The 26681-nt window shown below is 48.3% G+C and overlaps 1 protein-coding gene across 1 annotated transcript; it reads right to left on the bottom strand.

The window, feature by feature from the left end:
• Nucleotides 1-220: 220 nt before the first annotated feature.
• Nucleotides 221-25443, bottom strand: LOC113990823 (sodium- and chloride-dependent GABA transporter 1-like). The gene is made up of 14 exons (XM_027726618.2): nucleotides 25203-25443; nucleotides 19869-20000; nucleotides 19041-19141; nucleotides 16365-16474; nucleotides 15856-15988; nucleotides 14505-14639; nucleotides 14180-14283; nucleotides 13747-13871; nucleotides 12838-12950; nucleotides 7533-7664; nucleotides 6709-6811; nucleotides 6200-6300; nucleotides 5257-5424; nucleotides 221-2618 (listed from the first exon to the last, which is right to left on the bottom strand). Exons 1-14 carry the CDS (start codon nucleotides 25441-25443, stop codon nucleotides 2514-2516), a joined length of 1803 nt encoding a protein of 600 aa, XP_027582419.1. The 3' UTR covers nucleotides 221-2513.
• Between the last annotated feature and the right edge of the window lie 1238 nt (nucleotides 25444-26681).

Here is a 26681-nt window from a genome sequence, read left to right as displayed (position 1 = left end):
TGATTTTGTTCTGCCTCAGACCTGAGCTGTCCCAATGAAGTTGGAAAAAAACAAGGTCTTCCACGATTTCAAGGCCTCTCTCAAGAACTGACTCCTCTGTCCATCACCTGCCTGTGCAACCCTCAGTCTGCATTTGAGGGGAGGGAGGTTATGTGACCTGGAGGTACAGGCAAAAGTACGTGTCTAGTAAAGGTCGTTACTGCAAAGATCAGAGGTTTAACATTTATTTTCAACACAGATGTCCCTCTTCTTATAAAGAGTGGTTTCCTTTACTGCCCCGGTTCATAAAAATAGGTGAAATTGGAATAGAAATTTTCAGCTGTACTAGCGCAGACAAATAAGGGACAAGGAAAGATGACATGTCTGTGACAGGCTGAGATTAATTGTGATGAGCTATGATTGCAGCTCTCAGTGTTTGGCTTTCGGCTTTACGAGATCAAGCCTGCAAATTCGGTGTTTCCTCATGTCTGTTTAACAGCTGTGATTTTTTTGACGCAAACACCCAACTGATTACACATGGAACAGGGTGTGATCCCAGCTCGGGGTGTTGGAGACCACAAAACACACACTCAAGGCCTGGCGGCCACAGCCACTAAGAGCCACGTGTACAAACAAAAATGGGTTACACATCTGAAACATTAATTGAGATGCATTGGCAAGTTGGCAGGGGACCCACCCCCAAAGGTGACTGACTTCAGCTTTGACCAGAAAACTTTCCTCTTTCTGTTACTGATCCTCAGGCTGGAAGACTGGCAGAAGAGCAGGTTGGCCCCGTGCACTGGCAGGTCCCAGGGACAGGCAGCACAGGGCCAACCTGCAGCATTTTGCAGCTGCTGTCGGAGTGCAGGACAACTGTGCAAAGGCTCATCACTCAGCTGGCGCCTGAGGTGGGACCTCGAGGGGACTGCACGGTGTCACTTATGAGACCAGACTCTTCAGTAGGAAGTGTGGGTGGGACATAGCTTTTCTTGGATGCTCATTTATGAGTTTGTTGATTCTGAGCTGAACCTGAAAGTGTGAGCAGTGCCTGTGCTGTGTTATGTGTGGGGAGAGACTAATCTGCACTGTCACACCATGTGTGCACATGTGGTGGGTGCTCTTCAAATGCTCTGAGTACACAGGTATCCCTGCATGGGGTCATTGGGCAGCTGGCACAAATGGGAACATCACTGTCACATCTACACATGGTGCTATGATGAGGCACCTCCTTTCACAAGGCTTTATAACCAAGAAATATGTTGCTGCTTTAGGACTGCTCTGAAATACTTCCCAGCCTTCTCTGTGGTGTTACCCTCCTCCAGCATCATCTACACCAGCTCACTGTCTCCTGTGGTATGTGTTGGGAGTTGGGATGTGCCAATGCCAGCAGCAGGCTGTACAGATACTTCCCATGGGACATCAGCACTGGTTCACAGGGGTGGGTTTAAGCATGGGGGCTACATCCTACCAATTGCCTCAGGAGCTCCTGGGATTTAGGTGTTGCCACTTCACAGAAAAGGTGTAAACTAAACCATCCATGGGCACTATGCTGCATCTTATTATTTCCCACCCAGGGATGCAGCCAGGGCGGGTGTTTGGCAGGAACTACCTTTTTCCAGCTGGTGGGAGATTGGTTGGGGGGAGTGCTGGAAAATCTCTCAATCACATGGTGGACCTCTTGCCTCTGCACAAAGCTGTTTGTAGCAGAGAGTGATCATGTAGGAGATTCGGACAGCCTCTAGCAAAGAGCCCTTCACTTACCCTTTTAATTGCATTTTAGGGTCAGGGACTAGCTACTACACAGATCTGCAGAGGGCAGAATGCTCCAGAAGAGAAAGGCTGCCTGCTCTGCAGGGCTTTGACTCACAGGGCTAGCCCCAATGGATGCAGGGAACACAGCTGGAGACTGTGCAGGGCTGAAACCTGGCACCTGTGAGCAGCACACATTGTCCTTAAGCCCTTCTCCAGTTTTGAGGTGGTGTCCTACAGCTACCAGCATGCTGGACTCCTCACTAGAATCCCTTGTTCTGCACTAGTATCCTTTGTTCTGCACATCCCCTCCAGTTGTTTGTTAGTGTTGGTTTATGCTCCATAAATCAACAGCCACCTGCAATTTGAACCCAGTGTCAGCAAGATCTGTGGGGTGAAAGCACAGCTGTGTGCTGGGGGATGCTCTGCAGAGTTTCACATGGAAAGGCAAGAAAAGCAAAGAAGTGGACAACAGTCTAAGCTCTCTAGAGACATCACCTCTGCTCGGGAGGAGGAAGGCGTGGGCACCGGCTGCTCCTCCCTGAGAGCCTGGACCAGGATGCTGCAGGATGAAGACGGTCACTGCACAACGCCCCGGTGACAGCTTGTTCAGCGCCTTGGTAAGCCAGGCCAGGAGGGACACAAGCAGGTTCCTCCGCCAGGTCCCCTCTTCAACAACTGAAAGCCATCATGGAGCCAGGGACATGAAGCTGTGCCGGAGGAGCTTGAGGGACAATGTGGAGCGAGCAGCTACGGGACAGGGCGAGGATGTTCAGGCTTTCCTCCTAGACGGTGGCATCTGAGATCCTCCCATTCAAGGACGTCTTTGGCTGGAGGCCGTTGTTCTGCACATGCACCTCTGCTTTGGGCTGTGTCATCTGCTGCAAACGCTGCCCAGGAATAAAGGGAGAAAGTGTCAGCCAGGGGCTGGGGGTGGCAGCAGTGGGACAGCCGGGGCATGGCAGCAGCTGAGGGTTGGGACCCCTCACCCCAAGCCTCAGAGGTGACCCTAGTTACAGGGTGAGGGGATGGCGCATGCAGCAGAAGTGGCTCCCGCAGCACCACTCATTGAATCCAAAAACCTCCGCAAGTCACCTTTGCTTTGGTGCCACACACAGCACAGCAGCTCCTCTTTTTATCTGAAATACAGGGATCATCCTGATAACACAGGCAAACTGTTACCAGACAAGACCAGCTGCAAGGAGGAACAAGAGAGAGCTGCACTGTCACAGGCTTCAGAGTAGACCCATTTTCCGCTACTGTTGATTACAAAGTCCAAATCTTCCTTCGCGAAGCCCAGCCCAAAATAATTACAAGGCATTACTAAGTAACTACACCAGGCTAACAAGGTTATGATCTTTGCCTTTGATGTAGATGAGACCATCCACCTGAACAAACCTTTGCACAGCAGCAACTCCTATCACCCCGAGCTGATCAAATGAAAAGTGCAGAGTCAAGTAATGTGAAGCAAAGAACCCGGGAAAATATGGAGGGGCAAGTCATTGCTGGAGGCGTGTGGACTGAGCATCAGGAGTGATGAAGAACAATGAATCACTTTTGCCGGTCAGGGAGAGACTGATGCTGTCCACTGCAGAAAAGAAGCAGGGGCAGATTGAGCCTGACCTTAACAGACATCACTAAGACAGGTAGAACCTCATTTCAGCAAGAGAAACAAGCTCCTACTGAAGTAGCTGTTGCTGGGTGTAGTCCCTGAAATGTTCACTGAGTTGCTTCTACCATTCATGGTCTTTTTTTTTTTTGCCCTCTCACATTCATGCTCAGTAGAATCAAAATGACTTGTAATCTTTCCTGTCTGTCAAAACCACTTTATTCAGGATTGGCATCTAATTTCCCTCCAGCTCCAGCTCTATTACAAATTAATCCAGGATCTGTGCATATAAGAGGCCAAAAATTCTCTCTGTCTCTCTGATACCAACACACGCACACACAGATTAGCCTACTTTCTTCGTGGTGCCATCTGCTGCTCACTCCTGGGTCTATGAACGATTGAGAGGGGTCTGGGTCTCATCATGTGTGTGGGCAATGTTAGAGGAAGAGCCAGACAGGGAGGGCACACATCAGCCACTCACACTGCTTACTGGTACTGCTGGTTTGCACAAGATGCGGAGGGGATGGGTGGAAACGTGCTCATGAGCTGCCCTCCATGCCCTGGGGCAACACGGGAGCCCCCAGCACTTTGGAAGTGCTGGTGTTGCCACTCTTGTTACGTATATAATTAGCACAAGCCCTTTGTCAGAAGGACTTGAGCTACTCCTGGGAGACCACAGGCCAGCCTGGGCTCCCCCAGATGCTGGGATGTGCTTCCTCCACCTCTAGTAAAACAGGACTGAGACTAGGCAAAGGGTTGAACTCATATCTGTACTTTTGGGCTTCCCTTCTCCCCTTTTCCAGCTCATATAATGAGGGAATAAGGAACCCTCTAAATGTCTGAGAAAGGAGCTACTGCTGGAATTGCTGCTGGCCTTCAACCCAAAATCTCCAAAGTGGCTTGACAACACCCTGGCTTGACTCCTGCAGGAATGCCAAGGTGGATCTCAACACCAATGACAAGTACCTAAACCCAACTTCAGATGAGAGACCAGAACTGAAAGTAGATCTGAGACCCCAGACTCAATCAGTTCCCACATCAGAGCACATCGAAATGGAAGGCTGGCAGGAAGAAAACTCAAATCCACCTGCAACTTGACTTCAGAGGTAGAGAGCCTGAAGTTGACCTAAGCCCAGTAATTCCAGCCAAAACATTTCTGAGTTAAACATTGTTCGAAATACAGCATCCATGAAGTGAGCTCATGGGGTTTAGATGGCGTCTGGTTGCTATTGCAGCTGGGCTGGGAAAGCCATAAATGAGCACCCCTGGGGTGACTTCTTACATCTGTAGTTTGCAGCAGACAGCACCAAGCCAGTGACTTTTTGCACAGTGCTCTCAAGACTGAATGTCAACACCGTAAATAAAATCTTAACAGTAAGTACTAGGTATGACATACAGACTCATGATTCACTGCTACATAAAACCCTGCTCAAATTACTAAAGAAAACGTTTTAAACAAGACTAGTGGGTATTGTGGGTCCTGCATAAAAGTATTCCTTGCTTCTTAACCCCTCAGTCACTGAGTGCACTTTGCAAAGCACATGGCAAACTACCACTGTGCTTGTCTTTGTTGGTAGCAGGTCCCAGCCCGAGACACTTCAAGATCCACGCTTGGAGGATGCTGATCTCTCTGCTGAGAATTGCCAAGTAACCATGCTCATAGTCAGGGACCGTCAGGAACCTGGATTCCTCTGGGTTATGAAACCTCAAAGATTTCTTCCCAGTCTCTTCCTGGGCTCCAGTCACCTGCACCAAAGGGATATTCCAGGGGCGAGGGCTCCCTTTTTGTGATGGTGACAACACAAATCTCAGTGAGGAACAACGGACCGAAGTGTAGACTACCTGAAAGTCTGCCTACATGACCAGCCACAGCCAGACACACCTACCTGAGCAGAGAGGAGTGGTAAAGCTGTTCATACCTGCCGGAGAGTCCCCTTTGAGGTGAAGAAAGAGTACAGCATGTATCCTGGAATCAGTACCATGGAGGACAGAGCCATAAGCCAACCAAGGCCTTGCCCCCATGCAGGATAGACGTATTTTCCCAATGTCAGAGGGGTCATTTCCACCACACTGAAGAAGAACACACCCTGGGAAAAGAGCACCAGCCAATGCAGGTGAAGGCATGCAAAATCAGAGCCCATAAATTCTTTCCTTCATTATCCTCTTAGGTCCCAACAGTCTTAGGGCAACTGAACAACTCGTTAAACTAGTCTACAGTCTTTCAGCCCATCAACTGGTAATCTGAAATAAATTCTCCTTATCCCATGTAAAAAGCTGGAACTGGAATACCCCTGATTTTCTTTTTCACTAGGCTACTTAGACAAGCAGTGCCCCCACACTAGTTCCTAAGCAAGTTAATAGCATCCTCACAGCTGGCCTCAGGAGTCTTCATCTTCCTGTCACTGGCCTTTTCCTGCCATTCCCTGCACTACTTCTGCTGGAAGGGCAAGAATCAGCAAAGGCCAAATCGCTCTACAGTCAATTATCCTGCATTTGCTGATAGCTTTTGCTCTGACAAGCTTGTCAGGGGCTGAAGCTGGAGCTAAGAGCCTTCACCAGAACCAATAATAGCTTTCTGAAACAGTACGTTATTTTGCTTATCTTCTGGCATCTCAGAAAGAAGAATGAAGAACTGAAAGCCTCATTTAGATTAAAACAATCACCTAGAACTTTTCTTATGGGTGATTTCTAGCAGGCAGAGTGAAAGAGGTTCCTGTATCACTTTGCCCATCTCAAGTCTGCCTGGGACCACCTTGCACTAGCCCTATACTAGGTGGAGAATATAGTGTTTCCCCTACAGTCCATCCAAACTGAGGGGCCCTTCTTGACCCACACCTGCAGATAGGATGCCCCAGGTCTTACCAGGCAGACAAGAGGTGTGAAGAAGGCCCAGCAGATCTTCCACCAGATGCAAGGCTTGTAGCCAATCATTTCTTCGATGTTCCTGTAAAACCTGTTCACACCTACAAGAAGAAATGAGCATTGAAAAAAACATCCCATCTCAGCACCATGGTTAACACATCTTCTCATGACACAGCACAGGCCAGTCACAGCAAGAGGCATGAGAGACGCATTTTCTGGAGGGGATGGGGTACTGGGACACAAAAGCAAATTCCTGCTAACAGCTTCCATGTTCCTGGTGTCCCCTTGAAGGCCCAGAGTGAAGTACCCTAGGCATCTGTCAGTTTGTGCAGAGGTCTTTGTGATGGGCTGGAGAAGTGAAATGACAGCCTTCCACTCCTGATTTTCTGGAGTTCTCAGTCTAAGCCATTTTCAGTTGCAAAATTGTCATTGGCTTCACTGTGGGAGGCTTTTGAAATAACTCACCGTGCCCATGGAGGAAACAAAGGAACGAGGTGTTCTGTGCTTACCATAACACCAAGAAATTGAGATGGTCTCGAAGAAGACAAGAAAGAGAAGACACATGCCACTGGCTGAGTAGTAATCAAACAGCTTGAAAACATAAATGCCACCCTGAAGAGACAAAAACAGGGTTAAGGAGTTATAGATTTTGGTCGACAATATCAGCCAGCAGCTTCGAGTGCTACTGTCCGTGTCTGTTGGCTTTAATATTAATTTCCTTGGACAGTAGAGCCAGTGTTGCAATGTTTCTACTGGAGTCTGGTTCCCAGCAGCAAAACTGATGTGCTCTTGCAGACAATTAGCCAGTCTGTTCAGGCATAGCCAAGGGTGAGAAGAAAACCAGTAATTCACTAGGATCTCTTATATTTCTCTGCTTTAGATGGAGTCGCTGAATTTAGTCTGCTCTGCCCTTCCCAGGAGTTTTGCCTTGCCTCCTCATGAACCTTCAGTGGTCCACAAATGGTCTCCAGATCACTCAGCCCTCACCGTCCCTCATGTGAACCTTGGCTTCAGCCCCAGAAGTTCAGGGCCCCAGCAGACTGGTTTTCTTTGTTATCTTAACCCTTTGCAGCAAGCACTCCCCAGCTTGGGCTCTGTTGGCTTGAGCTCTTATTACAAATAGCAAAATACCAAGACAGACTGACAACAGGATAATGGTAAAAAATTATGGAGGCATCCTAAGTAACTTGAGATGTAGCAGTGATGAGCAAACCCTTTTATTCAGCATTAGGAGAAATGCTGTCACTTCTTCCAAAGTTTTTGGTGTTGCTGTGCTATGCCAAAGTGACTAGAAAGGTGTCATGAATGGAGGCACAAACACGGCTGTCAGTACCTGGGTGATGTTGGAGAATCCAATGAGATAAGAGATGAAACAGACCACTGCGATGAAGATCTTCTTCCTGGCTCTTAGGAGATGAGGATACTCATCCACCAGGGCTGTAATGAACCCTTCCACCGTGCAGAACTAGAAAAGGTATACACCAAGGACATATACATAAGTAGCCTGACATCGCTCCCACCCACATTTAACTTCAATGCTGAGAACCTCATTGATTTAAGAACTCTCTGCAGACTTTCACTGAATAGAGACGGAGCTAAACGCACTGAAGTTAAATACTTAAAAATAGCTGAGATAAATCCCTGTCTTTTGCTCCTGTGAAAAGCCTCTCCTTTCTTCCCACAAACTCTCTGGGGCCTCCCCTCCACTGCCCTGCTCCCCCACGTTGCCAGGCTCTGTGTCACAGCTGTGTGTCTGGGACACATGCTGGACCTCGCTTGCTCTTCCCTTCCCATGTGTGCTCTTCCCAGCCTACAGGAACACACAAGAGAGCACTTGTGCTGTTCAGTGATCTAAAACACTTAATAAGGAGCTGCATTACCCACTGCCCAGTCTCATGTGCATGTGAATAACTACGACATCTCTGACTACCCAGTCCTTTTTCAAGCACACTACATTAAATGCATGGGGCACATCAAAAGCCCATCCTCACAGCATATCATCTTTCTAGAGATGGAAACACCTGGATGGCTTGTGAAGTACTACACAAGGCACAGTATATGTTGTGTGCACCACAACACATTCCCTGTGAGTGTTACCTTCAAATCAATGTTCCTGCTAGTCCTGCCTTCTGGCATGAGGACAGTTTGACCATATATATGTGAAGTGCATCCTTTCCTCCTATTTCCTGATAAACTGTGAGATTCACTTTTATATCTCGCTCCCAGAAACCACAGGTAACATACAGCTCTCAGACAGCACATTATGCCTCTAGCAGAAATCCTGGGAATTAACAAGAGCAGCAAATTCCTGGCTTCTCTGGTCACCCTGAGCAAATGTAAAAGCCCATGCAATGACAGTGAAAGAGGTTTCATCGCTCTTGGGAGTCAGGGACCTCCCTGTCCCTGGGAAGAAAAGAACCCCTAGAGTGGAGGTGGAGGTATATGGACTAAAAAGAGCAGCAGAGGGCTAGAAAGATGTACAGAAGAAAAGCAGGGAGCCTGAGCTGTGCCTATAGCTGGGCAGGGATGTTGGAAGAGCTTTCACACTGCTGGCTGCTGGGGCTGGCTTCCATGTGGGCCAGAGCAAGGCAAAGGGCAATGTGTCTGCCCAGGGTTTTATATCCTCACGGAAAACCAGTATTCCCAAAGCGTCAAAGCTCAACGGCTTCAGCTTGAATGTTTAATGAGCTAAGCCTTTTATGTTGGACACAAGTGCCATTAAAGCATCTTTTGCCATTCACGCATGGGTTAAGCTGCCTTTATACTCATAGACAGCGAGCTCTTCACCCCATCCCACCTAGCTTGTTGTCTGGAAGAGTCAGGACTGAGCTGGCATCACAGTGTGAAGAGATAGCATGACAAAAAAACCACTGTCGAAAGCGATTCTTTCCATGTGGATGCATAGCCAGGCACTGCCAGAGCCATAGGCAGGGCCAGGAGACCCGAGATCAGAGAGGGAAATGGATTTGTAGGGGGGGCCAGAGGTGGTCAGGGGCAGAGGGTGGTGTCCACCAGAGAAGGAGTGAAGAAAATGATGTCTCAGATAACGGGATGGAGTAAAACTGACAGCCCTTTGGTGCAGGAAGAAGGATCACGTCAGGGAAAGCATAGAGGGAAATACAGGGAGGTGGGTGATGAGAAACAGGGTTACAAAGTGAGTTGAAATCTCTTTGTCTCCTATCAAAATCAAGCTGCTGTGTAATGGACAAGGTGATGAAACAAATGGTAGTATATTGCTTTTTCTAGCCATAAAACAGGCAATGATCTTCATATCATTTACTGAAAACTGCCTCAGGCCAGCCTCAGGTTTCAGAAGGGATGCAGCCTGGAGGAGGCTCACCTTTCCAGCCCTGTGGACTGTGGCTCCCTAGCTGGCCTGAGATCCATTTTTCCAGGCCTACATACCAAACCTTAGCTCCTCATACGAGATAAGTAGGCATTTCTTCTGAGTGAAAGTATGCTGCTTTCAGGATTGGTGAGGATCTCGGCATTGGGGTGCCTTCTGGCCTTGCCACTACAGTATGCTTTCCAAAAAACTCTGCTTTTCCCACCAACTTCCTCCAGACACAATTTTTAGGATATATTCTGTTCTTCCTCATGCCTCACCTCATGATATTGTCTCTTTCCTAAGCATTGTATTGCCATTAACTTAGCTCTTTTGCTTTTTCTCCCCTTCAAGGCTTAATCATCACACAAGGATAATGGGTTTGATAACCTGGATTTAGAGTCAATATAGGTGGCACCTCAGTCTGTAGGAGAGTCCCTCTCCCACCCTCTCCCAGTGTCAAGGGCTTGCTATTCCCTCCTTGACCACGCAGAGCACCCTGACTGGGACCCATGGATGTGTGGGGAGTTTGACCACAGATGTGCAGCCAGAGATCCATGAGCGGTCTCACTGCCGGCAGCTGGAAATCCTCATGAATAACCCATGAGAGGAGGCCTCACATGGGACAGACACAGGCTTGCAGTCACAAGGCCTGCAAGCTCCCCTGAGGAATGAATGCCTGACCTGGAAACTGGTAGGTTAAAAGAAAGCATTAGCATATTACGCAAGAGGGTCTAGACGCAAGAGGAGTAAAGCCCGGATGGATGAGAGCAGAGTGAACATTAAGGCACACAGCACACGAGCGGCAAGTGGGGGCACAGGAGGGAGGTGCATGTCCATCCATGTAGGTCACTCATCCCATTCAAGGCCCTGCAGATGAGATGAGCACCCTGACCGAAAAAGGCAGGTGTGACTCGCCGGACCTACTCCCATTGTCACGAAAGGGCTGGAGCTTGTTGCTGCATCGCAAACACAGATCTCAGCCCGACCTCCCTTCACTAGTTGGGCTTCCAAGTGTCTCTGCCGTGCCTACAGAGCCGTGCCCTGCCGGTGACAAGGGGCAGCCTCAGCCCAGCAGCCCTGGGGGTACAGGGTGCAAGAAATGCCCTATGGCCCCGCTGCGCCTCACAGACTGGGCTGCTGACCCAAATGAAAAATGCCTGCTCCCCATCTGCAAATACCACAAAGGATATGAAATCAGCACATACCAAAACCATCTTTTTTTTTTTTCCTTTTCTTGTTTTTTTAGATGAATGCTTCAAAATGCACGTGGAATTGCAGGCATTGTTGCAGCCTGTGTTACTTGTTTTATATGCACAAGCTGCCATGCCTTTGCTGGTGTGTTTGAATGAATCAGAGCTCCAGCATGCAGACAGAAAGCTATTTCACATGTATTTAGCTGTGCTTTTTAAGAGCTTGTTTTCCTTTTGATGCTTCGTTTCTGCCCAGCCTTCTCCTTCAGGCAATGATAGCCCCCCACAGACTGCCCTCCAGGACTGGCTGTCAGAAGGGACATGGAGAATTTCAAGGGGTATTTCAGAAGTAAACGCAGCAAATAAATTCCACAGAATGCTTAGAGGGCTTATTGTCATGCCTTGAACTATTTACCAGCTCTGAGTGAATAATCCATGGACATAATTTTTTTTTTTTCTGTAAATGTAGCTTTTTTCAGAATATTTAGTTCTTATTTGCATTTCTTTTTTGCTAAATAATGTCTGTAGTAATGCAGACATGAGCTTTATAATATGTTTATGAGAGTGTGCCATCATTGAAAACCAGATTTGGTTGATTAGATTTTCCTGGAAACCGGGTGTGACATTTCAGGAATAGGTCTGAGTCTGATTGTGAACTAGGCTTGGGTTTGTGAATGCTACCTGTAATCCAGGAGAGCATCCATTTTGTACTGGTGGTTTGTGCTGCAAGGAAAGAGCATGTGGGCATAAGGGAGGATGGGACAGGCCAGGTGCAGGCTTTTGCAGGAGCCTTTGATTTTGATGCACTGAATAGAGAGGCACACTGCAGTTCACTGCTTCACTGGGTAGCTACTTTTAAGCTGAATTATCAGAAAAAAGTATCACCACTTGTAAAAACACAGAGATAATGGTGGTTTTTTGTTTGTTTTGTGAGGGTTCTGAGGGGGCAGGGTAGAGGCCTTTTGCTACATCAAGCTGCTTCCCCCACAAGTAAGGCTCACCTGATGGCAAAGCTACCCAGGTACCCAGGCACCAGCTTTTCCCAAGGCATGATTCCTTCTTTCTGCCAGAATCTACTCCTGCTCACCTACAAACCAGGGAGCTGCAGCTCTGCTCAGGATCACTTTTGTCATCAACACCAATGCCAAAACAGTGCACCAAACCACTGTCCTCACACTCGGAGGGAGCCCCAATTGAAACCCTGCATCGCTGCTTTTCTCAGCAGAACCTGTTGATGCTCCACCAGAGCACTGGGTCTGGCTGGACACCAGTACCTTGTGCAAAGATGCTGGCTCTGGCTCCTGGGAGTAGGGAACATGGAGACCTTCTACCCTAAGTTGTGAAGAAAAGCTGAAGTAATGACATTCTCTCGCCTCACAGGAAATGCAGTTTGGTCAAGGTGACAGAAAATTCCAAGCATCCAAGCTTCTCACAGAACACTAAGAGAGCTGAGATGACCACAAACTACCGTCATGCAGGCATGAAATGAAATAGTTCATACTGATTTCCCTTATTTCATGTACCTACATTGGGAGTGGGGGGAGTCATGTCCTACAAGAACAAAGCAGTTATTACTTGAAAGAAATCTTTTTTCACTTTTCCTGTGATGCAAAATATTTTGGCAGGACTAGTTTCCCACTAGCTCTGCTTAGAGCCTGTGAGGCTCAGCTGCCAGGGTGACCCAGCAAGGTGGGGATGGGCTGCATGCACTCAGCAGCACTGGTACTTGGCCACAGGGTCAAAAATTGGTGTGAACAGAGAAAAGTTTGCCAAAGATCCTCTCCTTCTACAGGGAAGTGGTGAATATCTTATAGGGTTGACTGGTTCTGCTGGGCTGCTGGAAACTGGTCATTGCTCTTATTTTTAATGGGCAGCAGGACAAGGACTGGCGCATTGGGAAGTTGTCAGATCCCATCACGCTTCCAAGTATATGCCTACATGAGGGAAGAGCACAAAGGCGATGTCCACACAGGAGGTTTTGTTTCAAGAAGCTGCATTTCACCTCTAAGAGTTAAAAAACCACCCTGCTCAGCACTGTCCAGAGGTGCAGGAGGGGACACCACCATCATATCTGAAGATATTTTTGTATCTTACCCCACCTCGTGCCTGGGTTGTCTCACCTGACTATCCAGACCCAACATCATCAGCATGGAGAAGAAGAGGACTGACCAGAGAGGTGACAGGGGCAGCTGTGTGACAACCTGTGGGTAGGCGAGAAAAGCCAGTCCGGGGCCTGTGGTAATGAAAAGAGGGGTGAGAGCAAGTTTATAAAGCATTTGATGGGAAGTCTGAGCTAAGGGCCACAGTTGAACAGAGAGACAACAATCCCAGCCAAGACTTGTGGGTATTTGTCATAGGAGCTAGGAACACCTGAGCTTTTGTCCGTGACACACCGACCCAGTGGAGTGCACAGGGGTAGGACAGGGAGGCAGGAATGACTGGAAAAACAAGTCCTGCAAGCAAGAAGGTCATCAAATTATTGCAACCAAATGGAGCTGGAGCATTTGCTACAAAAATGAGAGCTGCTTATAACTTTCCCAGTGCCTTTTTTTTTCCACCACAAAATGCTGTTTCTTGAGATAAAAGCTTTCTCTGGGAAGACAGCAATTTCAAAATATGCCTTTGCACAAAAAGACACAGTCCCATCTTGGTTAAAAAATTATTCTGAGATCAATTTCAAGATTGCACATGAAAAAGGGACTCCAAATTTTCATCATGCCTGCTGAAAACATAGGTAGTATCTATTCTCTACAGGAAGGTTTCAGACAGCAAATGGCCTAAATACTTCCTTACAGCAAAATCACATGAAAGTTCAGCACTAAAAGGAGAAGAACACTAAAAGCAGACAGAGATGCCCCTTGCAGCCAGAGTGTGACCAACATCAGCCACAGGCGCCTTAGACATATCTTGGTGGGAGGGTGCTCAAAGAGCACCTGGGTCCCAGTCTGGAAAGGCCTGGGAGCATCCCATGCTCACAGAAAAATTGCTCTCACAGGTTGCTGTTGCATTTGAACTGGGTTTCTGCTTACCTGAGGAGGCCAGCTCTGAGACTGACTTCTTTGTGATGTGTGACATGAAGCCAATGATGGAGAAAATAACAAATCCAGCAAATACACTTGTAGTGGAGTTTATACAACAGACAATAATGGAGTCTCTGGAAGAGAGAAAGAAGGAAAAGAAACCACCTGCAGGTCCCTACCAAGAGGCCAAGAGCGGAGAGTGGGGTAAATAAAAGACCAAGCCCTGCTGAGAGCAGGTCCACGCCCTGGAGAGGTAGCACAGGTGAGATATGAAATGTCCTGCAGGCAGGAGAGCCCCTCTGTAGAGATCACAGTGTGTTCCCTGAGCTGCATGTTGGCACTAAGGGGACAGTGGAGGTCAGACACCCCAGACTCACCACGACCCCCTACCTCACCCTGAGCCCTCCTCACCATGCAGGAGGCTGGGAAAGAAAAAACCGACCTGTAGACATTGTTGTGGAAAGTGTTGTAGCTCCCCAGAGCAATCAGGGACCCCAGCCCCAGGCCATAAGAGAAGAAGATCTGTGTGGCTGCATCCATCCAGACCTGTGGAGAAAGAACCAGGAGAGGGAGGGACTCCATGCTGCAGGTGCATCTCCTGCAGCAGCTCAGTGCAGCTTTGTCTTAGCCTGTGAGGGTCGTGACTGTTTGAACGAGGAACTATTGCAGGATTTTTTTAAATACTTAAAATATACAAGGGAAGTGCCTTTGGAAGACTAATGCAGAGACAACTGGGAGATAGGAGCTTTCGTCACTAGGCCACAAACCTCGGAGTCGGAGAGCTTTCTAAAGTCAGGCGTGAGGTAGAAGAGGATCCCCTCCTTCGCTCCCGGCAGAGTGACTCCACGGAATAAGAGGATGAAAAGCATGAAGTAGGGATAGGTGGCTGAGAAATACACAACCTGAAAAAGACCCCATGGTAGAGAAACCCTCAGCCCACCAGTGCCCAGGAGCTTTCCTGCCCACGGTGTCATTGCACGTGGCATGCACCCCTGTGAGGGGGACAGGCTCCCCAAGCACAGACACTTTCAGCAGAATTTCCTTGCATTTGCTGTCTCCCATTCCCATGCTAGTAATGTTTCTGTCTGTCTGAGGTTTCTCCCTACCAATGATATCCAAGGACACACTAATCACAAAAGTAGCATGCTGAAGTCTGAATGAAATGCCCAAAGACAAGGGAATTGCACGAGGATAAATTTAGTCCACAGAAGTAATCCCTTTAAGTCATCACATCCTTATTTTGCAGAGCTAAAGCCGATGTTTCTCTAGACCTATGCATCAAGCAACAAGAGTTGTCTTGATTTCCACTGCTTTCTTCTCAGCACTATTTCAGGGACTCACAAGTACATGACATCCCTCATCACAGGGCCCATACCAGGAATCACCAGGGCTTTGCTGTGGCTGTGTGGTTAAAACCTGTTTGGAAGCTACTGGGGAAGTTAACAGCTTAGGTGACCTACCCCTGAAGCACTTATTTCTGATCTCTCCTCTAGATTATTCCTTTCATAATATTGTCCTGTTGCACCACACTGTGCTCTAAATAACATATCCCAGTGTCTCAGCATCACGTTTTCACTAAACTAAGCAATTACCTTTCTGCTGTGCTAGCCTGAAATGCTACACAGTGAATAACAACGTGCTTCTCATCTGAAGGTCTCCCACCAATATTGAAAGGGCAGCAGGGAAATTTTCAAATGAGATGGTGAGGTTTTTTTTCCACCAAAACATTTTAAGAGACCGTGATTTTCAAAAGGGGGAGATGAGAAGAGGCTTTACTCTCTCAAAAGGCTGTCCCAAGGTGGGAAATATAAGTAATCTCTGAAAACATCTTCACAAGCCTCTTCCCCAAAGGACTGAGTGCTCAGACCCGTGACTTTACAGGGAAGAGCTATTCTCTACACTTAGAATGAAAATTACCATAAACACGGCAGCAATTTTTACAACCGTGAAAGGTAAAATGTCAGGAATCTAATAGCATCTACTGTGATTCTGCCTCAAAACACCATAACCTTATTTATAGGCACTTAAATAAAATTGAGTCTGGAGGACATTTCGACAGCCGAGACCTGAGTGCCGCAATGAGAGGCAGCAGTGAAACACCCGGCCCTCACACCGTACCTTGCCTGTCCACTCCACACCCTTCCAGATGGAGAAGTAGACCAGCAGCCAGGCCAGGGCCAGTGTGCCAGCCAGGGGCCAGCGGACAGAGCCGGGCTCCCCCAGGCCCCCCGACATCTGGTGCATGTTCCTCCTAGGGACGGGAGACTTTGCGTTAGAGGGAAGTCCAACCCTTGGGGGCAGAGGGATTGGAGATCCCGGGGGGGCTACAGGGTGAAGGGCCAGGTGCAGACAAGCATGAGAACCCACAAAACCCTAAAGAGACCTGAGGTTCATCATGATGGGATAAAGGGAGGAGAAGAGAGGTGGAGAGGCTGTTATCCTCTCTGTTCATCAGACCTGAGGTTGCACAGTGCACCCCATGCCCACCACAGCCAATGGCTGACTGTAACGCCCTCCTGCCAAAGTTATCCAAGGACAGTGCCAACGGGTACCAGTCACAATCCTGGTGGGCAGGTATGACTGTGGTGAGGGGGGAGAAACCTGGTGTAGGCAGGCTGTGGACGTACTCCCAGAACTCAGTGACGGCGCTGGTGAGGTTGGTGGTGTCATTCAGGGAGTAGTTGGAGAAGCAGCGGTCGGTGTTCCAGGCATTCCCACAGTTCTGCCATGGCAGGTCCTGCACCAGAATAAGGACAGCAGGGTTGTCATTAATGTTATATCTCCCAAAGGCAGCATTGAGAAGTGAAATTTGGCTTATTTTAAACTGAAATCCCATTATTTTTTTTGCAAAGAGGATGGGCAGCACCATCAGATGGGCACACCCTTGTAGCCAAAAGCATGAAACCATTTTCTAAAATACAGTAATTTGTGACAAGGATTTTCCAGGAAACAATATCACAGCTTGATTAGGACAGTGCTGTAGCTCTAATAAAATGTTAGCAATTCCCCAGATAGAAAGCCATTTCCAATTAACTGCTGGTAATTAATAGCTACAAATTAAAATGGCTACTGAGGGATATTGTGTTTATAACCATTGCAGCTTTTGGCTAGCTTCACTCAACAAGTGGTTGGAATTTAGTGCACAAAGAATAAATAGTTTCTTACCTCTCATTTATTCTAAGCTCCAATGCTTAAAAAGCAACATGGCCCTGAGAATGGGGGCTAACAGGCTGTCTACTAGACTAGTGGACTAATGTAACGCAAGCACACGAGTAAATTTAAAGCATAATAGCTGTTTCATGCTGTCTCCTGCCCCAATTATAAGCAGCACAAAGAGAATCCTGGGCAGTGATTACGCTGTAGGTAGTAGCAGTGTGACGGCAGCACACCACTACAGATTTAATGCGATCAGCTCCGGCACTGTGAGCGCTGAAGCTGCAGTGCCAGGGGCCCTGTGAGTGTGCAGGGCAGCTCACCCGTGCCACGTAGTGCTGGGGCTGAGGCAGCACAAGAAAAGCAACTCAGATATGTCTCAATCTGTAAGAGTCTCTTTTCCCGAGCACAGTGCACGTAGAGAAATGCAGAACAGCTATTCTGTGAAACGAGGTGATTTCCCTCTGCAGATGAGACCTCGGGTTCCAGCTCAACAAAGATCTAAGAAGATGTTTGTATCCATCACTATTCATCCACAAACACCGACCTCTTTAGAAATATTATCTACGTTTTAAGTGTTTTGTGGCATCAGTGCCTTTAAGTGCTGCCTTCACTGCTCCGTCTGAATCAGTTCGTTCCAGGAGACACCACCTTCTAACGTGCTGCCTTGGCAGAAGGGTGGCTGTTGTAGGGGAGTGGGGGACATTCGGTGGCCACCCAGGCTGCTCCACCCACATGGTGATTTCACTGAAAAATGCTAACTGCACTGCAGTAAAGGCAATGGCTCAAGAAGTGCCGCGCAGCAGCCCTTCAAACAAGTGCTTTGCACATCAGAGGAGCTGCACAGCTCTTACAAGGAGGGGCAGGCTGGGGGGCAGTTTGTTGCTACTCCATTTCCTCTGAATTTCAGAGGACAGAAACTGCAGAAGGCTCCTATTATATATGAAGCTTGGCTCCTATTATAGTTCAAAATACTCCTAGTCAAATTTAGGAGGGACAGGGGACTGACATCAGCCTAGGTTTTCTATTTGTACCTTGGCTCCTTTTGGGAATTTAGAGTTATCTCTGATAAAAGAAAACATCTTGAGTCAAATACCTGGACCTGTCTGCGTACATATGAGCACTGTCAGCAGCTGGGTCTGTGACACCCGAATGTACCAAAGCCTCATCTTGCCCAGGGATGGGTAGACCTTTGTTCATTTGGGAATCCTCTGAGGGTGCATCTATTCATCCACAACCTACAATTTTGTTCTAGATCCAGGACCCTACAGTGGTACGTGGTTTTGGGGGTAGAAGCACAGTGGGGAATGCCAAACGGAATAATTTAGCAAAAGTCTTGACAGACATTTGAAATTTTGCTGAAACAAAAAGTAAAACTGGATGTACAGCATCATAACAGTATTTCATGGTTGTATCTAAATTAATTTTAAGAAGATCCCATTTGAACCATGCGGTTGTTGTCTTTAAGGGTGCAGGTTGCTCAGAGAGTTATGTTAAGGAAACTCTTCCCAGTTTCTGGGCTGAAATTAATCATTCATCTACCAAGAAGTTGATACCAAGAAGTGATTCTAATCTTGTATGGTAGAAGACCCTGCTATGGGAGAGGAACCCACTATAAACCATAACGTCGAAGCACATGCTAAAGGAACATCACAAGCAGATGTCTAAATGATTTCTCAATCATTTTCCCAGCAGAAAAAAATCCCCAGATTTCATTTATCAAGAAAAGAGTGAATAAGAACTAATTAAGGTCAGGACTAAGCCCTGGGAAAGACCCTGTTGTAACAAAAACAGTTATGGAAATGTGTAGCTCTTAGATTTGAGTAGTTCTAGAAATACAACAGAGACACAGGGTGAGTTTTAAAGAATGATGTGAGCGGGGAACAGTACTCAGAGAGGTGATGGGACTGTCCTCTCCAGAGGACCATCCTCTTAAGAGGCAACATCAGTACCCATCAACACTACAAAACTGCCCCCAGGGCTGATGAACCTCTTCAGGAAGGGTCCTGCAGGATGCTGACAAGGGCTCTTTGCACAGACTGCAAGCAGCTAGTGCCTGTTTTGTAGCATAAACCACTCAGCCCCCACAAAGCAGGAGTGAGGACCCAGAACACAGCCAATGCTGTGCTGCAGATACGCCTGTGACTCACCGCAGTGAAAGAGTTGAAGAGATAGTAGAGAGCCCAGGCAATGATGACAATGTAATAGATGTTCAGCCAGAAGGAGAGAACCATAGCTGCCAGTCCCACTCCTGCAAAAGAAGGCAGAGAGCAGCATCAGTCCAGGTCTCCAATACCCAAGTGAGTTCACAGGCACCACAGCAAGTTTTTTGGCAGAACCAGAAAAAGTGAATCAGCTCATCAGCACAGGGTGTGCTACAGTTGCACTGTGAGGGGGTCAGCAAGGGAGGCTCATTCCCTCTCGTCTCTCACCCGCCCATTTGCACAGGGAGAACAGTGCTACCTTTCAGTCTGCTATGGGTTCTTTAGGGACAGAGCCCCATGAAAACAGGATCTGGTCACTCCTCTGGCAGAATTGCACTTTCCCACATTCAAGGCATTTTTAAATCACCACTGGTTTCTAGAATACAGTTACTCCAGGCACGGCAACAGGTTCATGCCCCCTCTTTACAGCTTTCCCATGCAATTAAGGTAAGCCTACATAGGGAGGCTTGGAACAACAAAGGGTCTTTTGCAACCAGAGCCATTCCATCACAGCCCATACTGCTCTCACCACACAGTCTTGTGTGGTGGCAAGGCACTTTATGCCTTGTCACCACACAAGACTGCTCAAACAGAGCATAGTGATGTTAATAACTGCAGACATCAGAGCCAAGGACAGCTGGATAATGACAGAGGGGAAAAAACACTCCCCTCACCTGCCACCCCATCCCAGATCCAAGGGATTTGCTGATTTGCTCCTCAAACCTTTAATGGAATCTGTAGTTACGTGCCATTGGTTTCACAAACACACAGTACCTTTAAACATGGGTGCCAACCTCCAGACTCCCAGTCCACCAACAGAGGTATACTGGCCCAGAGCAGTCTCCAGAAGGAAGAGAGGAATCCCAGCAAACACCAGTGTCAGGAAATAGGGGATGAGGAAGGCCCCTGAAAGAAGGAGCAGTGTTATCAGACAGCTCTCTCTCTTTTACCATGAAGCAAATACCTCCAGCTGCGGTTTCTTGCTCCACAGCACCCACGTGAAAAGGAGAAGCCTTGCTGGGAGAAGACAGTTTCCAGTCGGAGTTGGTGTGTTCCATGAGTCTCCCACTGAGATCACCACTGCCTTACCCTTATCTGTTCCTATCACAATGGGTATTTATGTACCCTGTGTACATATACACTGGCATCACTAGCTATGCAATGCCAGTCTCACTTTGTTGTTAGCTATTAGGCAATGCTAAAACCAATCTGACAACAAGCCCAAAACTTGGACACTGACATTGGTAACTTGTTCTTGTTGATGCTTTCTGTCTTACCTGCAGCAGCTTCCAGTTCTTCAGCTCGAGGGAAAAGTGCACAGGAATATCTAGCATTGGCCACTGCTCTCTTTTTTTTATAGCTATTTCAGTCTTTTAAAAAAACTGTGACAAAGACTGTATTTTCTCTTATAACAGTGCTATATACCTAGCTATCCATGTTTTAGATTTTACCCTTAAAATTCCTGGTAAAAATATTACTCTTCTCTATGGCCCTGTGGAAATCTCTTCACTATAAACAAGGTATTGCAGCTATTCACTAGAGATATTACTGGCACCGAGTTATAAGAAGAGGGAATAGAATAGGAGAGCCTTGCTGTGTGATTTGAAGGCTGTACATGTTCAGGTCATCCTGACATTTAGGACTTTGGACAAAGCTCATTTTCCACCTTTCTCATGCATGTACTGGAGCATGCCATCATCCCTGAGGAGGACAAACTCTGGCTGAGGACAGAGTGGGGACACTCAGTTTGCTCAGAAGCAGCTGGCCATGTTTGGGACAGCACTGGTTTCTGCATTAGCCGAAGGGCTGAGCTGTCAGTATGAGTCTTCTTCTCCAGATAATAGTGGGAAAGCAAACACGGAGCCAGAGAGCAAAGCCACTCCGGAGAGCTGCGGCCCAGCTTGCACCTGGCAGAGTCAGGCTCCAGCAGCTGCTCTCTGAGGGTAGGGACGCAGTGAGGCACAGCCAGGGATGCTGGCTCAGGGGACACCCAGCTGGGGACGCCTGCCTGCCAAGCAGGGAGCTGAGCCCAGCTGGGAGAGGCAGGTGCCAGCACCCGGCATGGGAATCTGTGGGAGGCAGCATGCAAGAGGAGCTGGCAGTGGGTGGTGCGGAGGAAACACTCTCTGGGCCAGCAGCTCGATGACCGTGAGCCTGAATCACAAGCTGGCGGGGAAGCACAGGCTCTCAGCTTCACCAGCAGCCTGGCAAGGAGGAGAGAGCAGCTTTGAGCAGCGCTGCACACTCAGCATCCTCCCTTGTGTTCTTGCTGGCCACCACGGGCTGCAAGGTCCACTCCCCTTAGGAGCCCTGCAGGAGGACATGGATGCTGCCACCCTGCCACTGTGGAGTTTGGAGGCTGAGCTTATCAGCAGTGCAAGTGCCTTCCTCGCTTCTGTGCAAGCAACTAATGAAATTTGGCCACAGCCCTGACAATCCTGCATTTTTGATCCGCAGCAGGTCAGGAAGGTTTGTAGATGAAAGATTTTATGAGACTATTGAGAAAAAAAACAACAGATGAACTTTTGGACACAGGTCTTTTGTCCTGGTCTAACAAAAATCCTCAAGAATATTGGAAAATCTGCAATCCAGGGCACTGGTAACAGCCCCAGGTGCTGTACAGCCAGAGTGGAAATCAGTTCTGAAATCTGTACTTACAGTCTGCAGGCCTCTGCCTAAATCCTTGGCACAGAGAGAAAGCAATGGTCTTTAATCTCTGGCCCTGGATGAGCTGCCAAAAGGTCTGGTTCAGATCCTGAGCCTGTTACAAATGGTCGTGTGTGACCTTGTGAGAATCCCAGCTTGTCTCTGAAGTCCATGGAGTTAAAGGAGTGATGGTGCTGGTCCTGCCCTGCCTGCTCAGAGCACTGATTCTTGGAGGCACGGAAGGATCATATAGCACCTGGCACCCACTGAGCAGCCCCAAATCTGCCTGCAGTCTCCAGCTCCTAATGACATAAAGCAAGGAATAACAATTAAGCCTTAAACAAGGAACACTGCCCACGAATCAAAAGTTGAGCATTACAGGCTGTTAAATGCCGTTAGTTCGAGCCTCAGTGTGCAAAAGAGGAATGCATGATGCTTATTTAAAGAATTGCTTTTCTCTCAAGTTATTCAAGCTCAGGATCTCACAGACAATTTTTAGCTGCATTTAGAGTGAATTTAGAGTCCGGTAAAACCCTGTTGAGATCAGAAGGAATGCATGAGGTTAGAAATCGGTGCAGAGGCTGGAGCGTTAGTCACATCTGGGCACATCCAGCTGTGTGCAGAGCCAGCAGGGAGCCCAGCCATCAGTTTGGGCGAAGCCTGCCCCCCGCAGCGGACGGGCCGTGCGCTGGGCTGCCGTGCCCTGGGCTCCCTGCAGCGAGCAAACCAGCCGTGAGCCGATGCAACGTGACAGAGGTAAGTGAGACGACAATATTTCCATTCAGTTCAATTTGCCTGTGCGTAATGGAAGCAGCCCACACGACCGCGCTCTGAGCAGCGCACATGCAGGACGCTAAAATTAGAGTCCCACCCACAGTCTGCTCTGCTCCGGAGGCGCCTCCGTCGGGGCAGAGCCAAGGCGGTGCCCACCCGGTTGCGAATCAGATGCCGTGAGACCCTGCCTCGCATCGGCTCCCGGTGACGCTTTCGTGCGTCAGCTCTCCCGCCTGTCTCCAGCATCGGCAGCCTCCACTTGCCGCTCATTATTGCCGGCTGTGGGAACAGTCGTGCCTGCGAACAGCCAGACCTGCTAGGGGTGAGAGGAATGAGGGATCCGGAGCGCCGCGGACGGCACGAAGCGGCAGGCGAGGCAGGGTGTTTGGGAGGGCGCAGGCACCGATCCCTGCCTTTCATCGGTCTGGCGTTCCTGCTCACAGCCGGCTGGTCCCTCTGCATGCCTGGAGCTGCCAGGGCAGAGATCACCCTGCGTGCCACTGCTCATGCTAATAATAGTGCTCCACACCTCCACAGCATCCTCTGTCTTAGGTTCTCAGCTGATTTTATAAATAGGGCTGATTTTAGCTTCACAACACTCTTCATCTAATTATAGGTATTGTCACCCCCACCTTTATGTGTGAGGAAACAGCCATGGGCATCACAGATCCAGTGTGAGATTTGAGATGACACAGCAGCCACAGTGCAGATACTGGCTGGCGCTGGGACTTAGCCACGGGGCTAATGCTGTGTGAGGAGGGCTGGCAGTCAGGTGCTGGAGTGTGGCTAGATAAAGGTGACAAATCCACACCGTGGCTCTGGCATTGGTGGCACAGGTTTCCCTAGGAAGGCCTGGCTGATTCCCATAAACCTCACTCAGCTCAGCTGCATATTTATGCCTCTGCACAAAACCCAAAGAAGATGTGGATGTCCCATCCCTAGAAGTGTTCACAGCCAGGTTGGATGTGTCTTTGAGCAACCTGGAAAGGAAAGGTGTCCCTGCCCTTGGCAGGTAGGTGGGAACTATATCATCTTTAAGGTCCCTTCCAACCTATGATTCTATGATCTTTAGGATCCCTTCCAACCCGAACCATCCTATGATTCTATGCTTCTATGAAAACAACATACTCCATTAAAATCTTCTTGTCAAAATTGATAAATGTCTGATCTCCTGCTGGAACTCACTCCACATGCTTCAGAGAAAGAGCCAAGATACCCTTAAATGCTGTGGAGTTACATGGACAGACTGCTTTAGGGAGCTAGACCCTTCTCCTCTTTTCCAGGGTTGGAGGAGAAGAGCATCCTGCACCATCTGCAACATGGACAGCAGAAGTGGATTTGAGTCATGAGAATCAAAGGCAAAAGGAAAATAAAAACGACGTGGAGAAGAAGCATGAGAAACCCTCAGAGCAGCATGAATGAATGTGGCACAAAGGACAGCGACTCTGGGCAGGGAAGAGCTAAGAGGGAAGCAAAGAGCCATGTGGGAAGAGCAGCAGCTGATACTAAAATTATATACACAGCCTTAAAGGGGAGGAAAAGGGGTTTGGACTTGTCTGGGAAGTCTGAGAAATGGTTCAAGGAGGTGAGCAGCTCTTCAAGGTGCGGGAGGAAGGTTATTTTGGTAACAGGCACAAACGATAGGACAACTGGGCATGGAGTGAGGAGAAGAAAGAGCCTCTGTTCTACTAACACCAGCCCATACTATCCTCCCAAAAAGCATCTCCCTGGCAAGGCTGAAGAAATAGCATTATTTTAGAGGGGAGCTGAGGCACAGAAGTTTATTTTCTGTCTTGATCCAAGACATGCAGAAAGTCTGTAGATGGGCAGGGAGCTGATGTGCCAGATCTCTTGATTTCTAGCGCAGCAGTGTTTCCCCATCTGCCTGCCTTTCTCTAGCCTTCCAGTGGTTTGGCAAAGCCTCAGTAGATGATGGTAAGGAAAGGATGTAGTGGTGCAATAATAAAGAGAATAAAAAGTAGCTGGTGTTAGCTGTCTGCAGAAGAGGGCACTGCTACCAGCTACATCCCACTGTAAGTGGGATCTGCATCCTTTGTCAGCTGCCTTCTTGTCTTATGGCCTCTGTTTTCCAGGCCTTAGGATGGAAATGACAACTGTGATCCTTCTCGCAGCACTCTAGTAAGTGAAAGCTCATTTCCTTCCATAGATGATGACACATCATCGTGTGTACATGTACATAAGTACACTTGTTTGTATATACGTCTACACAGCCCTGCTATGATCCATGCAAAGCTTCTAATCAGAACTCCTTAGACATGTGATCCAAACTCACATGAAAAACTGTTATCCCTTGAGAATACACTAGGTTGAGGAGAACCTCACCATTAGCAGGTTTCCCTGGGAGCGCCCCAGCATCCAGCTGGGTGCCTGTGTGCATAGTCCTCCTTGTAAATAAATGAGGACAGTCTTTTCTGTAGCCCTGCAAATCTGGATTGCAAAAGCTTGACAGAACTCAAACTTCTTGTTTAATTTCTTTGTACGGCTTCTTCCCAGCTTGCACTTGCTAGTTAAGCCCACAGATCTGAGAACTAGTTTCCTGACAAGTTAATAACTCACATCATGAGGGAGAGCTCTCAGCTGGAGGATCAACCCAGACACACCAAACCAAAGCCTGTTCAGGGACAAGGCTGCTCAGGGATGGATGCGGGCACAGTGTGTTTCTCTTACCTCCTCCATTCTTGCCACAGAGATAAGGGAAGCGCCAGACGTTGCCCAGACCGATAGCGTAGCCCACACAGGACAGCAAGAAGTCAAATTTCCCCTTCCAGGAACCTCTGTCTGGGAGCTCCTTCTTCTTCTTCTTGGTGCTCACAACCTCAGGGGTGACGGGCTCTGGCTCCTCCAGGGCTGCCTGCTTCACCTCAGAGGGAGAGTTCAGCTCCACAGAGGGGTTGTCCATCTTGCCCATGGTGACTCAGATGTGTGGCCACTCTTGCTGAGGGGCCGGAGGAGCAGTAAGGGCAGCTTCTGCCTTGGGCGAGCACGGATGAAATGGGAAGCACTGGGCAAAGCTCCTGATGAGAAAGGAGAGAGAATCCTGTGTCAGTGTAGTGGACTTAGGGGAGGGTCTTGCTGGGTCTGAGGCGGACTCACTGGGTAGACTGGTGCACATCAGTGCAGCCTATCCATGCCTCCCTGCTTTCCCCGGAGAGAAGGAGGATAATTTTGCCTTGCTCGAAGCTGCCCTTCTGAGGGGTTGTGCCCACATAGACTGCTAACAACAGACTCAGACCTGGCTGTTACCAGTACATAACAAACCCTTCAACTCTCATCTTATCTCCTTCTCATCCCAGTGCTCTGTAGGAAAAGCTCCTGGACCAGTACACATGCAGAGAAATCACAGCCTGTGGGTGATCCAGCACAGAGCAGTCCAGGCATGTCTGAGTGACAGTAGAAAGGGGCATGGTGGAAGTGCCACATCTCCCAGGTCTGGGGACCAAAACTGAGTGCATCAGCCATGGAGCCATCTGAGAGATGGCGTGCCCTAAGGAGTACATAACCCTCACACCAAAACAATTCGGAAAGAGAGCGAGAGCAGGCTGTGTTATTTAGACCTGTGTCTAAAACAATATTGCACTCATGTCTTGAAAACTAAGTGCAGTTCTCCCTTCCTGTTGCAGAAGCTATTGCAAAGTCAGAAAAAGGCATGGAGGAGAGACAAAAGGATGCTTAAAAGTGTGGAGCACCTTCCACGTCACGAGAGGCTAAAAGAGAGAGAGTCCATTGTCCTGTGGAAGAGGTAACTGACAGGGGCCTATAAATGTATCAGTGTCATAGAATACGAGTATTCACCATTTCTGACATAAGAACCACAAGAGATTGAACCAAGACAGTGGGTGGTAGGTTCAAAGAGGTCAAAAGGGGATATTTCACAAAATGTGCAGCTATTGAGCAAGACTCCCCACTGCAGAACATGACGGATGCTGAGAGTTTACATGACTTCAAAAAGGAAATTAAGGGGAAAAATAATGGAAGGAAAAATCCACCAAGATCTACCACTGCAGTTCAGGAAAACCCTGAGCTGTAAGTTATGGGAGGTTGAGGGACTCTTCCAAGGAAATAAGACTTCCTACTTTTCCTGTTTGTATCCTCTCCCCTCAGCATCTGCCTTCATCCAGAACAAAAGACAGGGGACTGGCATGGTCC

The sequence above is a fragment of the Pipra filicauda genome, unplaced genomic scaffold, assembly GCF_003945595.2.
Source record: "Pipra filicauda isolate LSUMZ 115617 unplaced genomic scaffold, ASM394559v2 scaffold2_size9829703_pilon, whole genome shotgun sequence".
Lineage (NCBI taxonomy): Eukaryota > Metazoa > Chordata > Aves > Passeriformes > Pipridae > Pipra > Pipra filicauda.
This window is presented reverse-complemented; position numbering and strand designations above follow the sequence as displayed.

Excerpts from the sequence above, each read along its gene's own strand:
- LOC113990823 (XM_027726618.2), bottom strand. The coding sequence starts at position 25,443 with ATGGGCAAGATGGACAACCCCTCTGTGGAGCTGAACTCTCCCTCTGAG. Across the intron at positions 6,812-7,532 it reads GATTCTCCAACATCACCCAG|GGTGGCATTTATGTTTTCAA; the intron begins GTACTGACAGCC and ends TTGTCTCTTCAG. Across the intron at positions 6,301-6,708 it reads CTCAATTTCTTGGTGTTATG|GTGTGAACAGGTTTTACAGG; the intron begins GTAAGCACAGAA and ends TTCTTCTTGTAG.